The sequence below is a fragment of the Hylobates moloch genome, unplaced genomic scaffold (assembly GCF_009828535.3).
Source record: "Hylobates moloch isolate HMO894 unplaced genomic scaffold, HMol_V3 SCAFFOLD_13, whole genome shotgun sequence".
In the NCBI taxonomy this organism is placed as follows: Eukaryota; Metazoa; Chordata; class Mammalia; order Primates; family Hylobatidae; genus Hylobates; species Hylobates moloch.
Window position 1 is genome coordinate 32,198,461 of NW_026652288.1, and position 17,844 is coordinate 32,216,304.

The window sequence follows — 17,844 nt, forward strand, 5'->3', positions numbered from 1 at the left end:
GTGTTGCCTCTGTAGTAAGTATCTCATATATATATGGGTCTGTTTCTGTTTCATTGGTCATTTATTTGGCCTTTTGTTAATACTCTATTGCCTTTTTTTTTTTTTTTTTTTGGATACAGAGTGAGATGCTTTGTAGCCCAGGCTGAAGTGCAGTGGCTCAATCTTGGCTCACTGTAGCCTCACCTCCTGGGCTCAAGTGATTCTCCCACCTCAGCCTCCTGATAGTTGGGATTATAGACATGCGCCACCATCAGTGAATTTTTTTATGTTTAGCATAAATGAGGTTTTGCCATGTTGGCTCAGCTGGTCTTGAACTCCTGGCCTCAAGTGATTTGCCTGCCTCGGCCTCCCAAAGTGCTGGGATTACAAGCGTGAGCCACCGTGCCCAGCCTCTGTTGTCTTAGTGTAACTTTATGTTAAGTGTTTATATCTGATAGTAAAAATCTACCAACGTTCCTTTTAGGTAGGTTTTAAAAATTGATTTTCTAATTTTTTTTTTTAAATAAAACTCACAATGTTATGCAGTTATCACCACTTTCTAATTCTAGAACATTTCCATCACTACAGAAAGAAACTGTTCATCCATTAGCGTTTTCTTCCATTCTCCCCAAACCCTTCCAATCACCTGGCAACCAGTAGATTGGAGTTTCATCCATTTAGCCTGTATCAGTACATTACTCCTGTTTCTGGCTGAATATTCCATTTTGTTTAGGCATTCATCTATGGGTGAAGATTTTGGTGATTTCTTCTTTTTGGCTGTTATGTCTAATGCTGCTGTTAACATTTTTGTATAGGTTTTTTTGTTTGTTTTTTGTTTTTTTTTTTTTTTTTTTAGTCAGTGTGTGTTTTCAGTTCTCTTGGGTATGTACCTACCCATGTACCTACGAGTACAACCTACAAATATTCTTTTTCTTAAAGATTGTTGTTGCTATTCTAGGTCTTTTGTATTTCAGTTTGAATTTTAGATTTAGTTTGTCAATTTCTACACAAAATACTTGTTTTTAAAATTTAGGGCCTATATGTAAATCAGTTTAGGAGAATTGGCATCTTAATATTGAGCTTTTAAATGCATTAACACTTGAGTGTGTGTGTGTGTGTGTTTTTCTGTCCCCTTAAATCCAGAATACACACTGGCAGTATATATTCTATAATATATTTAGGTCTTTGATTTCTCTTGGTTATGCTTTGTGGTTTTCAACATAGTTTTACATTTTTTTTTTAAGATTCTTAGTTATATATTTAATTGTTATGTTGTTATAAGCGATCTTCCTCTTAATCTTACATTCATTTGGTATTTGTGTATAAAACTATAATTGATTTGTATATATTACTGTCACATCTGGTGACAGTGCTATATTATTAATTTTAAAAGTAGTTTATAGATAGTTTGCAGTCTCTTAGAGAATTTTTAATATGTTGCAATCATGTTGTCTATTAATAGTTTTACTTTTTTCTTTCTAATCATTTTATTGTTGTTTTTTCCTTGTGTTATTTTGTGCTTCCTAGGTCTTCCTATATGTTGAACAGAAATGGTAATATTAGTACTCATCTTGGTCTTGTTCATATATATATTATATTATATCATATATATGATATAATATATCATATATATGATATAATATATCATATATATATGAGTACTACTATTACCATTTCTATTCAACATATAGGAAGACCTAGGAAGCACAAAATAACACAAGGAAAAAACAACAATAAAATGATTAGAAAGAAAAAAGTAAAACTATTAATAGACAACATGATTGCAACATATTAAAAATTCTCTAAGAAACTGCAAACTATCTATAAACTACTTTTAAAATTAATAATACAGCACTGTCACCAGATGTGACAGTAGTATATACAAATCAATTATAGTTTTATACACAAATACCAAATGAATGGAATGTAAGATTAAGAGGAAGATCGCTTAATATATATATATCACATATATCTATATATTATATATGATATATATATATCATATATGTATTTTTTTTTTTGAGATGGAATCTCGCTCTGTTGCCAGGCTGGAGTGAAGTGGTGCAATCTTGGCTCACTGCAACCTCCACTTCCCAGGTTCAAGTGATTCTCCTGCCTCAGCCTCCCGAGTAGCTGGGATTACAGGTGCCGCCACCACACCCAGCTAATTTTTGTATTTTTAGTAGAGACGGGGTTTTGCCATGTTGGTCAGGCTGGTCTCGAATTCCTGACCTCAGGTGATCCACCTGTCTTGGCCTCCCAAAGTGCTGGGATTGCAGGTGTCAGTCACCGCGCCCGGCCCAGCCCTATTTTTTTTTTTTTTATAACTAGAGTTTTTGAGGCCTTTTGTAGTATAAAAATAGAAAAGGATATTGAAAACTCGGATTGTGCAAAAGATTTCTGATTAGTTCTGTAGTATCAGGATGGCTTATTTTTCCTTGGATTGTTTATGTCTTCCGTTTGCTTGTAGTGATTCACTTAGTTTTCCCTGTATTATTTGGGCATTAGATTTTAAAATCAGTTAAATGTAAATGTTCACAGTATTAAAAACCATATATATTACCCCAAAATACAAGCATGGTATGAATGATTTAGCAAGTCTAATAGTTCCCCTTGACTGTTAGCATTAATAGCCGTAAGTTTGGTGTGGAACACTTGAAGGAGCAGATGAATTTTATTTTGGGACTACGCATGGTTTTTTTTTTGTTTTTTTTGAGACGGAGTCTTGCTCTGTCGCCCAGGCTGGAGTGCAGTGGCGCAATCTCGGCTCACTGCAAGCTCCGCCTCCCGGGTTCACGCCATTCTCCCGCCTCAGCCTCTCCGAGCAGCTGGGACTACAGGCGCCCGCCACCACGCCCGGCTAACTTTTTTTGTATTTTTGGTAGAGACGGGGTTTCACCGTGGTCTCCATCTCCTGACCTGGTGATCCGCCCCCCTTGGCCTCCCAAAGTGCTGGGATTACAAGCGTGAGCCACCGCGCCCGGCCTAGGACTACGCATGTTTTATGAGATGCAATTGCTCTCTTGTCGCTTCGCTTCGCTTTGCTTCTCTTCCTCTTCTCTTCTCTTCTCTTCTCTTCTCTTCTCTTCTCTTCTCTTCTCTTCTCTTCTCTTCTCTTCTCTTCTCTTCTCTTCTCTTCTCTTCTCTCTCACTCCATCACCCAGACTGGAGTGCAGTGGCAGTATCTCAGGTCACTGCAACCTACACCTCCTGAGTTCAAGTGTTTCTCATGCCTCAGCCGCCTGAGTAGCTGGGATTACAGGCTTGTGCCACCATGCCTGGCTGATTTGTGTGTGTGTGTGTGTGTGTGTGTGTGTGTGTGTGTGTGTGTGTGTTGTGTGTGTGTGTGTGTGTGTGTGTGTGTGTGTGTGTGTGTGTGTGTTTAGTAGAGACAAGGTCTCACCGTGTTGACCAAGCTGGTCTTGAACTACTTACCTCAAGTGATCAATCTACCTCAGTCTCCCAAACTGTTAGGATTACAGGCATGAGCCACCATGCCCACCAATTGCTCTTTGACCAAGCTTATAATGTTGAATTGGTGTCCACTAAATGAAGGGCACAGTATGACTGCACTGTAATGAATGGTGGTTTTGTGTTTTTACATAAGGAAATTTAATTATAAGAGGATATATACAGTTTTTGTTATTGGTATATTGTTTATTTTAGCTTATTTTTTAATTTTATTAGAATTCTGGCACAATATAGCCCTTGTTTGCTTTTAAAAAGATGGGCTGTTAGATTGCCTGGATTTTCCCCTTTGTCCACTACCTATGAGCAAATTACTTCCCTCAGCTTTAGTAGAAAATGGGATTATTTTAGTACCTCATACGTATAATAATAGCAACAAAAACTTTGCCTAGTTAGTACTTAATACTTTTCTCTTGCCAAGATTAAATAAGCTGATGTAGCTTCCATGCTTAACACTATGCCCTTCATTGGCTTTGGCTTCACATACGCTTTGGTTCTGATCCTAGTTCTACTACTGTGAGTTTACAGGGTAATTTCTCTGAGCCTTCTTTACTTAATCAGCAAAAAAAAAAAAAAAAAAAAGGAATCATGATGCCTGGGCCATAAAGTTGCCCATAAAGTGAATTGTAGTTATTGTTTAAAACAATGCCACATGGTAAAGCATACTAAATATTTGCTATTCTTATAGCAGTTATCTTTTCCCCCAATGTAACTTTGTAGTAAAGGCCTCTTAGAAATATTTATGCTGTTATTAAACTTGGCAACTGCCTTTTGTTTTGTGCTGACATATTGAATTAAGTTGTGAAATGAAGTTTTTATCTCAGCTTTTCCAATATATTTCTCATAAATATTGGAAAACAATGCAGAAAGAATTATTTATAATGTTGAGTAACAATGAAATGGAAAATCAAAGAAATCTCTTGTAGGGTTTCATAGAGCCTTTGTTACTGATAATGTTCATGGGTAAGAAGTGTGTGCTAGTTTTACTGTGTGTGGGATATGCCTCTCCATTTTGGTGTTCTGGGGTCCTTTTGGTAGGTGAAGTGGGGTGTGTTGTTGCTGTAAGAAAACTTAGTAAAGCAAATTTATTTCTTATCCTCAAATTGTATAATAAGATTACTTTGATTTTTAGTGATCACTTTACTATAACAAAAATATTTACAAACTCAAAAGTATACTGTCTCTGATTTTTCTTTGATTTAAGAAGTCATTCCTCATTGCTGGGCTGGGTGTGGTGGCTCACACCTGTAATCCCAGCTTTTGGGAGGCCAAGGCTAGTGGATCACTTGAGGCCAGGAGTTCCAGACCAGCCTGGCCAATATGGCGAGACCCCATCTCTACTAAACATACAAAAATTAGCCAAGCATGGTGGTGCATGCCTCTAATCCCAGCTACTCAGGAGGCTGAGGTACAAGAATCTCTTGAACCCAGAGGTGGAAGTTGCAGTGAGCCAAGATCACGCCAGTGCACTCCAGCCTGAGTGACAGAGTGAGACCCTGTCTCAAAAAAAAAAAAAAAGTCATTCCTGGATTTCCTAGATCTTGAGTGATAGTATTATCAGTATACTTTATTTTACCATTAATGTTTCCTTATTTATACTTTCCAGATTTCTTTTTTAGAATGAAAATTAACTATAGTTTTAGCATCAGAATAGTGCCAAAATATTTGAACATGTTTTCTCTTTAACCTTTTCTTCATCCTGGTGTTTTTTGTTTTTGTTTTTACCCCTTGTCTTATGCCAGTGAGTTCCTTCGGGGTTACTCCTGCAGTAGGTGGACTATCATCTGGGACAGTTGGGGAAGCCTCGACAGCCCTGAGTTCAGCAGCCCAGGTAGCTTTGCAGTCTCTCTCTCATGCAATGGCTTCAGCCGAGCAACAGCTACAGGTGCTGCAAGAGAAACAGCAGCAGCTTTTGAAGCTTCAGCAACAGGTTGGAGACTATTTGGCTCTTTGTTCATGCTGTCTCTAAACTTCAAAAGCTGAAAAAGTACTTAAAGATGACCATTATTTTCATAAAGAAACGTAGGTTGACTGATCTGAGCTAATCATTTTCAACAAAAATTGAGGTAAAGTCTTTGTGATATTTAAATTGGTTAAAATTGTGTGAATACATCTTATTTGAGGGAATATGATATTTTTTGTGCAATCTTGAGGTAAATCCATTCTCTAAACACTCGATCAAAGAATATGTACAGTTACTAGCTACTATTCATATGGAGTATAGTTCCTAAAAGAAAATTTTATAGAACAGTTAAATTAATATGACTTAAAATTCACTAATAATGACAGATGCTTTATAAATTTTATTGTGGCCTAAATTAGGGGTCTCCAATCCCTGGGCCATGGACCAGTACCAATAAATAGCCTTTTAGGAACTGCGCCGCACAGCAAGATGTGAATGGTGGGCAAGCGAGCACCACCTGAGTTCCATCTCCTTTTAGATCAGCAGGGGCATTTGGTTCTCATAGGAGCATGAACCTTATTGTGAACTGTGCATGTGAGAGATCTAGGTTGCATGTTCCTTATGAGAGTCTAATCCTGATGATCTGAGGTGGAAGTTTCATCCCGAAACCAGTCCCCTGCACCTCTGCTACATCTCCCCGCATCCGTGGAAAAAGTGTCTTCCATGAAATTGGTCCCTGGTGTCACAAAGGTTGAGGACCGCTGGTTTAAATGAAATCTGTGGCAATTCCAGGTGACACATTGTATTACATTAGTCAACATGAGAATTCACCTCCTTATAATATTTTGTTTTGAGCAGATATTCGTTATTTACATTTAATTGTTCTGCTTCCTTTTCACCACTACCTTGAAAGAGTCCTAGTTCCCAAATGCACAGGAAATTTTGTGTTAAACATTTAAAGTGTGTATAGCAAAGCAATGATCCATTTGTATTGAGTCTAGTTTTGATTTAATTTCATCTTTAAGTATGATCAATTTAATCACGTTTATCTTTATAATATGTGCCCGTGTGGTATTCTGCCACAATTTAGGTAGGCAGGATTAGTCTATATGTGTTGCTTTTACTTCTTTTGCAGAAAGCAAAGCTGGAAGCCAAGTTACATCAGACAACAGCTGCAGCAGCTGCAGCAGCATCAGCAGTAGGTCCTGTTCACAACTCTGTGCCTTCCAACCCAGTGGCTGCCCCTGGATTCTTCATTCATCCATCTGATGTTATTCCACCCACTCCAAAAACAACACCTCTTTTTATGACTCCACCACTCACTCCACCCAATGAAGCAGTTTCCGTTGTGATTAATGCCGAACTTGCACAGCTTTTCCCAGGCTCAGTCATTGATCCCCCAGCAGTCAATCTTGCTGCACATAACAAAAATTCCAACAAGTCCAGAATGGTAAATTATGTTTTAAATAGGTGTTGGCTTAGACATTTAAAAATATCTTGAAATATACTCTGACTTTAGAAGGCAAAATTTTTAATACCAACTTGATGTATCAAGTTATTTTCTTTTATAAAATATTACAGTACATACATTAAGAGAAGAAACTTACTAATTTGATATTATGGTTAGTAGTTTTTATAGAACTATAGTAATATCAATATAAAGTTAGATTTTTTTTTTTTTTCCCCTGCTCTAGAATCCACTTGGCTCTGGTCTAGCCCTTGCAATTTCTCATGCTTCACATTTTCTTCAACCTCCGCCTCACCAGTCCATTATTATAGAGCGAATGCATTCAGGTAATCTTTTACTTTCTTAAAAATTTTTTTTTTTTTTTTTTTTTTTTTTTTTGCTTAGTCTGCTGGCCTTTTAAAGACTCATTATTCTTCAGTTTGATTTTTTTTTTTTTTTTGCAAATCGCATTTCCTCTTGGGTAAGTACATTTTATCAAGAATAAGCACTTACATGTTCAAGCTTTGTGCTCACCAAATTGCATAAAGAGTGCTGTTGAGTAGTGGATTTCATCTGTATATGAATCTTGCCTGCTGATATATTATTGACATGAATAATTTATTGTAGTTGGCCAAATCAGCATTACACTAGAAATTACACTCAAAATATTCCTAAAACTAGCCTTCTTATAGTGGAACTCTTTCTTGAGAAGAGCAAACAGAACTACTGCTTACTGTAATAACTGGATAAGAATAATAACATATCCTAGGCTCTGAATAGTTTGAATGTTACCGGAGTTTGTCTTCTGCTTATGTGCTAGAGAACTGAGATTGGGATAGATGCTTTCAATCACAACATATTTGTGAATAAACTGTGGGCAACTTTTCTCTTAAAACAGTTGGTTTTAACTACCACCATCATTTTTGTGCTTTAGCAGCAGTAGAATTCAACAAAATCCTCAGGGAAGTAACATGGTTATAGTATACACTGTAGCATGTATTATTATATGAAGAATTAAATAATATTTGCGTTCTTGCAATGTGGTTGTTTCCTCTTTGTAAGAGGGAGTTTGAAAGCTAAAATAAAAGTCTTATGGTATTTTCTGCCCAACTAATCATTCATTGGTGACAACATTAGTGTTGATGACATTTAGAGTGGAAATTTGTTATTCTGCAGTCTTATGGGAGATGAGCAGTTGTTTACACTGTAGTTTGTTTTTTTATACATAGCAATGACTGTAGTACATAAGCCTCCTGAGGAGGATAACTATGTTCTTTGTTTTTAATAATTTTTCTTTTTAGGGAAGTATTAGTAACTGCCTTGTTTTCTTTTAAACTAGCTCCATCAAGAATAGCACTATTCCTAGAAGTTTAATTTAGTTGTTTTCCTTCACTATAAAATGTAGCTGGTAAGGTTACTAGCTGACCCACCCCAAAACAATAAAGAAGAAAAAGAATTATGACATTATTAATGATCTGCCTTCTGTTTTATTGATTGAACTTATTCTTGTAATGTGGGTGAAATGAGGGATGTAAATCTGCTTTTTCTTTACCTATTTCATTGGGCATTGAGCTAAAGAGACTGGGATACATCTATACTGGGAAAAAGCATTGTTTGAGATCCATTAGAGGGCCTTCTCAAGGCCTTTTTCAGTGGTAGTTTGATTATATATGATTGTAGTCTTGCTTTCACTTTGCATCTAAACCCCAATGAATGCAATATGCAACTTCACAGGAAGTTAAGCAGGGCTTAAGGAAACTAAATCAAATAATACTATTTGGTATTTAAATGCATCTAGTTGTGAAATTAAGAAAAAAAGTTGCCAATGGCTGAAAGAAGACCAGATTCATCCTTTACAAAATTAAGTAATACATTGCATTTGCTGATTTAATTTTTTAAAACTCTGATGTTTTAAAGAAGCTTGTTTGTATAGTGGTTGATTGCCTTAACTGTAACAGTAATAGTCTTATTGTTTTTTTGGTTTTTTTTTTGTTTTTTGTTTTTTGTTTTTTTAAAGAGACAGGGGTGGCCAGGTGCGGTGGCTCACGCCTGTAATCCCAGCACTTTGGGAGGCCGAGATGGATGGATCACGAGGTCAGGAGATTGAGACCATCCTGGCTAACTTGGTGAAACCCTGTCTCTACTAAAACTACAAAAAATTAGCCAGGCATGGCGGCGGACGCCTGTAGTCCCAGCTCTTGGGATGCTGAGGCAGGAGAAAGGTGTGAACCCAGGAGGCGGAGCTTGCAGTGAGCAGAGATCGTGCCACTGCACTCCAGCCTGGGCGACAGAGCGAGACTCCGTCTCAAAAAAAAAAAAAAGAGACAGGGGTTTCGCTGTATTGCCCAGTGTGGAGTACAGTGGCTATTCACAGGTGCAGTAGCAGTCTACTGTATTGCAGCCTGGAACTCCTCAGCTCAAGCAATTCTCCTGTCTCAGGTCCCCCAGTAGCTGGGACTAGAGGTACCTGCCACTGTGCCCAGCTACTCTTAATTTTCTACTTAAGTCTTGGGGTTCAAAAGTAACACAGACTGGGATTTCAGAAAATTTTTGAATCAATTGACAAGGCCATTTTTACATATTTACTTTTCCTCTTATTTGTAGTTTAGTGAGTTGATAAGATGAGTGCTCTAAACTATTTGTGAGTGTATCGTTTGGTTAATTGATATATTTTTGGTCAACTGTTTCTTCTTTCTCTCATAGGAGCAAGGAGATTTGTGACCTTGGATTTTGGGAGGCCTATATTGTTGACTGATGTATTGATTCCCACTTGTGGAGACTTGGCCTCTTTGTCAATTGACATTTGGACATTAGGAGAAGAGGTGGATGGAAGGCGGTTGGTAGTGGCAACTGATATAAGCACCCATTCACTAATTCTTCATGACTTAATACCACCTCCCGTGTGCAGATTCATGAAGGTAAAGAACTTTAAGAAAGTAAATTGATACGCTTTCTATGTTTCTGACAAGTTACGAAAAATGAATATATAATTAAAAAATATAACTATCTTTTTAAATACATTGCTCAGATTTCTATTGTGGCAGATGTGCATATATGTATATTTATAATTTTTCATTTCAGATCACTGTCATTGGACGTTACGGAAGTACAAATGCCAGAGCCAAAATCCCATTAGGATTTTACTATGGTCATACCTACATCTTGCCTTGGGAAAGTGAGCTGAAGTTAATGCATGATCCTCTAAAGGGAGAGGGAGAATCTGCAAACCAGCCAGAAATTGACCAGCATTTAGCAATGATGGTTGCTCTACAGGAGGATATACAGTGCAGGTTAGTACAGAGTGCAAATTTTAATCTTATTGAAACTTTGTATTTTATATAATGTCTTGCTTATAATTCTGCCAAGAAATATCTTTTCATAGGTGTACAGATAAAAGCAAGAGGAAGGAGATTAGCACATTACAATAACACTTAATGCATGAAAATATTGTGATTAATTAATGGGCTCCATTTATTAGTACCTATCAAGTGGGTAATTCTTTTTAATGTTGTATGTTAACAGATTTAAGAGATTTAATTCTTAGTATTTGTACATGTACATAAAGAGGACATTACAAGAATTATTTTGTTCAATCATTTTTTACTTTAGGTATAACTTGGCTTGTCATCGTCTGGAAACTCTTTTGCAAAGTATTGATCTTCCTCCTCTAAACAGTGCTAACAATGCACAGTACTTTTTACGAAAACCAGATAAGGCAGTTGAGGAAGACAGTAGGGTTTTTTCTGCTTATCAAGATTGTATTCAGCTACAGCTTCAACTAAATTTGGCTCATAATGCAGTGCAGAGACTCAAAGTGGCGCTAGGTGCAAGCCGGAAGATATTGAGTGAAACATCAAATCCAGAAGATTTAATTCAGACATCTTCCACAGAGCAGTTACGTACTATCATCAGATATTTACTGGACACTTTGCTCAGCCTGCTTCATGCTTCTAATGGTTTGTATTTGGCTTACATATTTTAAAGGCTGGGAATATACTTGATGTGATTTCGCTGCATGTTTTAGGATCTGTGTCAATATTTTCTATTGTAAATTTTGGTATTTAAAAAAATGTCAATATTTATGAAATGTCTCTTTAGGTTAATCCATTTCTCCCTGTTATTTTAAACATTTCTTAAATGAAGTTGTGTGTGGTTTTTTTTGGGTTTCTGCTATTGACATGCACATCATTGTGCTACTGGCAAAGTATTAACATATTGCATAGAAGTTCAACTGTGAAGCTTTTCATAAATTGCTAACCTAATATAGAGCTATCATTTTCTAGCCAGGAGGTATTTTTGATCATTACACAAGCTCACACATTCACTGACACAGCCATCTGATACATCCAGCTCCATAGGCAAGAAATGTAATTTACTTAAGTGCTGAATATTTTCGTCTCCAAGTATCTAACAGATTTCTGCATATGAGGAGTAAATACATTGCAAAATAAATAGAATATAATTATCTACTGATTACTAGAAAAGAGGAAAGTGTATTTAGGCATGCTTATTTTAATATTATACAATACATTTAAATAGGAAAGTTTACTGTTTTCTTTCTTGTAATAGGACACTCTGTTCCTGCAGTTTTGCAGAGCACATTTCATGCCCAGGCCTGTGAAGAGCTCTTTAAACACTTGTGCATCAGTGGAACCCCAAAGATACGGTTACATACTGGTCTTCTGCTTGTTCAGCTGTGTGGTGGTGAAAGATGGTGGGGTCAATTTCTTTCTAATGTCCTTCAGGAATTGTACAATTCAGAACAGCTTCTCATCTTTCCACAGGATAGGTAGGTCAGAAAATGTTGGAGGTATTTGTTATTAATGATTTGTACTTTTCACAGTTACTGGTCAGCTTTTGAAATCTTTGAAATGTGGATACTAAGTTGTGAATATGAAGCAGATCTCAGAGTTTGTGAAATGACCAGTGAAGGGCACCAGCACTGTATCGAAGAAGATAATAAGTGATAATTAGACTCTACTCTTTCGTTTTCTAATTGAACTTGTGGACTTCATAGATCTGTGTTTATAAGTATTTCTATTAGATTATGTTACTTTATATGCTAAACGTGTTTGTTTGTGGCTAATAAAGTTCTCTCATTCACTAAGTGCTTAATTTCTTGTTAATAACATTAGAAAATATAACCAGTAGTTAGAAAAATAACTAATTTTAACTTCATACCTCCAGATACAAATCTTGCTTTCCCAGTCTGAAATATGGTATGTTTTAAGAAAGCAAATATTCTATCATTACTCTGTTAAATTTCTATGTAAATTATTTTAAAAATTGAACAATTAAATTCTTATTCTTTTCTTTTTTGTTTGTTTTGTTTTTAGGGTCTTCATGTTACTTTCCTGCATTGGTCAAAGATCACTTAGTAATAGTGGAGTATTAGAAAGCTTACTTAATCTCTTGGATAATTTATTGTCACCTCTTCAGCCACAGTTACCCATGCATAGGAGGACAGAAGGTATTAAGAGAAAGCAGTGTTCTTTCGTAAAAACAATATTCCTGTAAATATTGCTTTGATAAAATATCTTCTCTGAAATACTTTAATATTATTTGCAGCACATTTGATATTTTTATGATGTAAGCTTTTAAGAATGAGCAACCTTCATGTAATTGACTGCCATATAGTTACTACTTTAAAAATTTATTACCTTTTCATTATTTGAACTTAGTATAGTATGTTTTTCCTGTACTACTATAACTAAAGTCAAACTCCCTTAAATAAGTTTAAGCTGTAAGGCACAGTTGTTGTTCCAATCAACAATAATGAGTTTTGTTTGAGCAAACTTTTTTATAGGAATAAAAACATTAGAACATAGTTTAGTGCTATATGAATTATAAGTTGAGAGTTAGATGTTTTATTTCAGTTCCTGTGAATCTAAGAATAGTATCTTATACCTTGCTTTCTAGTTTATATATTCCATTTTGGATTCAGCCTACGCTTAATCTGTTCTTATACCTTGAAGTCTTTGTCTTTCATTAGATTTGATGTTCTACTCAGTTTCTGGCTGTTGGTGTCTATTTTTTAGACTTATTACATATAAATATTAGTGTTAGTAATGATATGCTATGTTTTGGATTTATGGAATGTTTTGTTTCACTTATATTATCAGATCTAATTAGGAATCCTAAAGTCATCTGGATGTTTTTCCTTTACTGTCATCTCTCTCCAGGAGTACTAGATATTCCTATGATCAGTTGGGTTGTTATGCTGGTGTCCAGGTTGCTAGATTATGTGGCAACTGTTGAAGATGAAGCAGCAGCTGCAAAGAAACCTTTGAATGGTAAAGACAGGGAGAGGTTTCTGACAGGTATCAGAAGTTTATAATAATATGTTGGTGGGGATTTTGAGTGACTTCGCAGTTGTTCCAGAACTGGCTATTGGCCTGGAGCTACCGGCTGTATGTAATTTATGGAAAATACAAATGAACTTTACTACAATTCTGTTTAAAGATAACATTTATACTTGGCGGACTTTATAGACAAGCTCCTTTGTCTGGACATAACTTTTAATTTCTAAATACAGCTATGACTTTTGCAAGGTGTCTTCCCTCAGGCTCGTTTAAAGACTTTATAATAGCATGCATATAAATAAGTTATGAAAGGGAAATCAGAGAGTTTTTATTTTTTCTTAGTATGATGTGTCATTTCATTTAGCATTATTGTTATCTACTAATTAACTACAAGTGGCCTGTATTTTTAAATAAGAAATTCTCAGATTTTGAGTTGTAAGCTTTCTTTATAGGTTTGAAGCACAGAAAAATTTAAAAATTAAAGGAAATCAACCTGCAAAATTATTACCCTCTTCCCAGTTAACAAGGCTTTTTATTTTTCTTTATTTTTATTTTTCCTCAGAGATTCTTTTTCTGAAAATAAGGGTTTTTAAATAAAGGATTTGAGATACCTAAATCCAGTATGTAAACCATTGAGATATGTAAGCCTACATATGGCTTACATGTAGTATGTAAGCCATTGAAATCCATAAAATTTGGAATTCTGTACATTGTCAGGAACTCAGTATTTTTAAAAGTTCGCTTGGGATGTTATAGTGGAATCAGTTGTTTATAGTGCATATTATGTTTAGGAAGATGATGGGGAATTCATATGTATAAGGAATTTGCTTTATATTGATTTTTAAAAAGTAATATATATCTATGGTTAGTTTACTCAGTTGTAGGATATAGAGGTAAGAAATACAATGAACATAAATAAAACTACATTCATATTGAGAAAGTCTTGTCTCGTTCTGTGGCCCAGGTTGAAGTGCAGTGGCACGATCTCAGCTCACTGCAATCCCCACCTCCTCGGTTCAAAGGATTCTGCTGTCTCAGCCTCCCAAGTAGCTGGGATTATAGGCATGTACCACCACGCCTGGCTAATTGTTTTGTATTTTTAGTAGAGACGAGGTTTCACCATGTTGGCCAGGCTGGTCTTGAACTCCTGACCTCAAGTGACCCACCCGCCTCGGCCTCCCAAAGTGCTGGGATTACAGATGTGAGTTACTGTGCCTGGCTGAGAAACAGTCTTGTAAAAAAGAAAAATATAAAATAAACTGTAATGTAATCTTGGAATATAACAGTATTGGGAGTATGTTTATTTATACATGTGGATACTATGGAAACATTGGTGGAAGAGTTTTAGGGTTTGAAGAACTTGAACTAAGACTTGATAAATAGGCAGTAAAGAGAGAAAAATGTTTTTAGGATTAGGAAAAGATGTTTTGGGATTGGAGATGGGTAAAGTGTGGTACTGAGCCCAAATTGAATGAAACAGAATAGTCTGGACATATTCCAAAAAAGGAGAGTAAGTATAGGTAGACAGTTACGCGTTCTGAACTATTTAACCTTATTTTGGTAGTTATTAGTTAAATTATTGAGTGTCCTTTTTTGGTTCCTGATTAAAAGCATCTGTGTTTGAAATAGGCAATAGTATTTGTTGTTGAAATTGAATGACATCATCAAAGTTGTATAGAGATTAATCTTAATTGTGGAGGAAAATAGCTATTATCTAAATGAAAGATTGGAGACAGAGGGAACTCTGGTTTTAAAATGATTTAGGGTCTACATTAGATAATTGACAGTTATCCAATCTTTGTAGAGTCAGATCTTCTAGCAATTTCTTTACAATGTTTTTCTTATTAAAACTGCTTTTCATGATTGGCACATGTATAACTGTGTTTTTTGTTTTCTGGGTAAGAAAGGTACTTTAAAATCACATTTAACAGAATTATTAATACAAGTTTTCCTTCACCTGTAGGTAATCAGTGGAGTTTTATTAACAATAATCTACACACTCAGAGCTTAAGTAGATCTTCTAAAGGCAACAGTAGCCTTGATAGATTATATTCCAGAAAAATCAGAAAGCAGCTTGTTCATCATAAACAGGTAATTGTCAATCATTTAAAAATTTTTAATGTTTGAGAATATTGTTTTGGAGGTTGCATGAGATAGATGTGCCATCAGATGCGAGGTATAACATTTAATGGGCTCTTAGCTTAGGAAAATTATCTAACACTTTGGAGACTTCAATTTCCTTAATTGTTAAAATGACGACAATATATAGTTTACAGACTTTGTTGATGTTCCTTTAACATTTACTGTTATATATCTCTATTACTACTATTCTAAATGAGGTTGTCATTATCTTTTGCCTAGTCCCAAAACCTCTCTTCCTTTGTTTTGCTTTAATTCAATCCATTTTCCTTCATGTAATTCTCAGTGGCTTTTATTTGACCTTTGGATGAAGGTCAAACTCTTTAACATGGCTTCAGGGTATTCATCTTCTGCCCCTCTATCTAGCTTCCAGGTTTTATTTTTGGTTTCTTTTTCCATTTCTTTTTTCTCCTTTTTCGTGTGTGTGTGTGTGTGTGTGTGTGTGTGTGTGTGTGTGTGTGTGTGTTTTGAGACAGGGTCTCATTCTATTACCTAGGTTGGAGTGCAGTGGAACAATCATAGTTCACTGCAGTCTCCAAATTCCTGGGCTCAAGCAGTCCTCCCGCCTCAGCTTTCCGAGTAGCTGGGATTAGAGCTGTGTGCCACAGTGCCAGGCTAATTTGTAAATTGTTTCTTGTAGAGGTGGGGTCTCGCTTTGTTGCCCAGGCTGCTCTCAAACTCCTGGCTCTGGCGATTCTTCTACTTTGGACTCCCAAAGTGTTGGGATTATAGGTCTGAGCCACTGTGTCTGGCCACAAAACATTTTTATTATTGCTTTAAGATGTAAGAAGATTCTATATGAAAATCCTTAGCTCTGGCATGTTATGAAAGCTTTGGGCTTTTCAAATTTATTGTTTTATTTTTTATATTTAGAAAAATTTTTGATTTATGGGGCTTTTTTTAAAGGTAGACTTGGCAATAAGTTTTTTGTTTTTCACTTCTAAGTTTTTCAACTATGAGCTAGTTCAATCCTTTGCAGGAAAAATGAGCAGAAGCAGTTTCCTCAATTAGCTTTTCTTTTTGAGACCTTTAACCAATTTTAGGTAGTAGTAATTTGTATCTTTTAATGTTTATACTCAGTGCATTTAATTAGGATAGAAAACAAAACCTAGTGTGTCACTGAGTGAATATTTGTCTGTAAAATATCATTATTTGATTCTTCATTATGAATGACAGTATTGGGACAGTCGGCAAAACTTAAAAGGTGCTCTGAGGGATAATTGGTGGTCAGGTGCCAGTATTACTTCTCTGATTTTGATGGTTGTAACTGTGATTTGTAGAAGGTTTTTATTTCTAGGAATTATAAACGAAAGTAATCAGGGCGATTGGTCATCAGGTTACTAACTTACTGCCAAATGGCTTAGTGAAAACCAGTTGTGTTTGTACAATAATTAAAACCAGCTGTTTCAGAATAAATTAAAAATGATTTTTTTTCTTGATTATATTTCTTGCATATGTTAATGGTAGAACTTTGGAAACTATTTTCTGAAAATACTGATTTGTAGAAATTCTCAGTTAACGTTTTAAAAATTATGTGTACATGCTAGTTTTAATTTAGGATAGAGTTTTTTTCATCTATGGAGATAACAGCCAAGTGGATTTTTAAAAATAACATTAGTAATGTTTTTTTCCTGATACCAAAAACAGGTGTCAGGCAGGGCTCACTTTGGGAGGCTGAGGCGGGTGGATCAGTTGGAACCAGGAGTTCAAGACCGGCCTGGCCAATATGGTGGCGTGTGCCTGTAGTCCCAGTTACTCAGGAGGATGAGGCAGGAGAATCACTTAAACCTGGGAGGCAGAGGTTGCAGTGAGCTGAGATCACACCACTAGTCCAGCCTGGGTGACACAGCGAGACTGTCTCAAAAAAAAAAAAAAAAAAAAAGTGTCAACAGTAGTAATTTAGGAAGTGTTCTCTGAGAAGGAAGACTTAATAAGTTGCTAACTCAATTATTATTCATTTATAATTGTGGCTATACCTTTCTAGTACTTTATATTTAAAGTAACTTTCTTTGTACACTGTGTACATTGCTGTATGGAGGACACAGTCAACAGCTTGTAAGGTCTTTATGAACAGAGAATTTTTTCTCTTCTTTGGTCTGTTTGTTCATTGTTGTCGACTGCTGATTGCCGTTGTTTAGGGATGGGGGAGATAGGGTAGGAGGGAAGTGTGGATATAGTTATAAAAGGGTATGAGGGAACCTTGTGGTGGAATTGTTTGGTATTGACTGTTGTGGTGGATACATGAACTAACACATGTAGAAGTGTATCCATCTAAATACGTACACAGACAAACACAAATGAGTGCAACTAAAAGTGGAGAAATAAGGTTGGCGAATTCTGTCAATGTCAATACCTTGTGATATTATCCTATAGTTTTTGGAAAATGTGATCGTCAGAGAAAATTGGGTAAAGTGTACAAGAGATTTCTGTATTATTTCTTTATTTATATATAGCTTAATTATTTCTTAAGCTACATCGTAGCAAGTAACTACAATGATCTCAATCCAAATTTTAATAAAAAATATAGACATACCAAAATGTGTACTACTCTTGAGATTTCCATAAAAACAAAGCAAAGAAATACTAAGCAATAATATATTTTTCCC

The 17,844-nt window shown here is 35.7% G+C and overlaps 1 protein-coding gene across 12 annotated transcripts in view; it reads left to right on the forward strand.

Moving 5' to 3' along the window:
* The window catches only part of BIRC6 (baculoviral IAP repeat containing 6), a 267,757-nt gene that overhangs the window by 107,731 nt on the left and 142,182 nt on the right, over positions 1-17,844 (forward strand). For 6 of the 12 annotated variants that reach the window (XR_009209365.1, XM_058426669.1, XM_032753345.2 and 3 more), the window contains 10 exons: positions 5,190-5,377; positions 6,486-6,800; positions 7,045-7,144; positions 9,501-9,715; positions 9,879-10,087; positions 10,407-10,753; positions 11,367-11,586; positions 12,134-12,267; positions 12,980-13,117; positions 15,063-15,190. Coding sequence is in view for 11 of the 12 variants with exons in the window: in XM_058426669.1 (XP_058282652.1) it covers positions 5,190-5,377; positions 6,486-6,800; positions 7,045-7,144; positions 9,501-9,715; positions 9,879-10,087; positions 10,407-10,753; positions 11,367-11,586; positions 12,134-12,267; positions 12,980-13,117; positions 15,063-15,190 (1,994 nt within the window). In the remaining variant the exon portion in view is untranslated. The remainder of the gene's footprint in view (positions 1-5,189; positions 5,378-6,485; positions 6,801-7,044; positions 7,145-9,500; positions 9,716-9,878; positions 10,088-10,406; positions 10,754-11,366; positions 11,587-12,133; positions 12,268-12,979; positions 13,118-15,062; positions 15,191-17,844) is intronic. The other 6 variants (XM_032172644.2, XM_058426665.1, XM_032172643.2 and 3 more) reach the window with 3 other exon arrangements.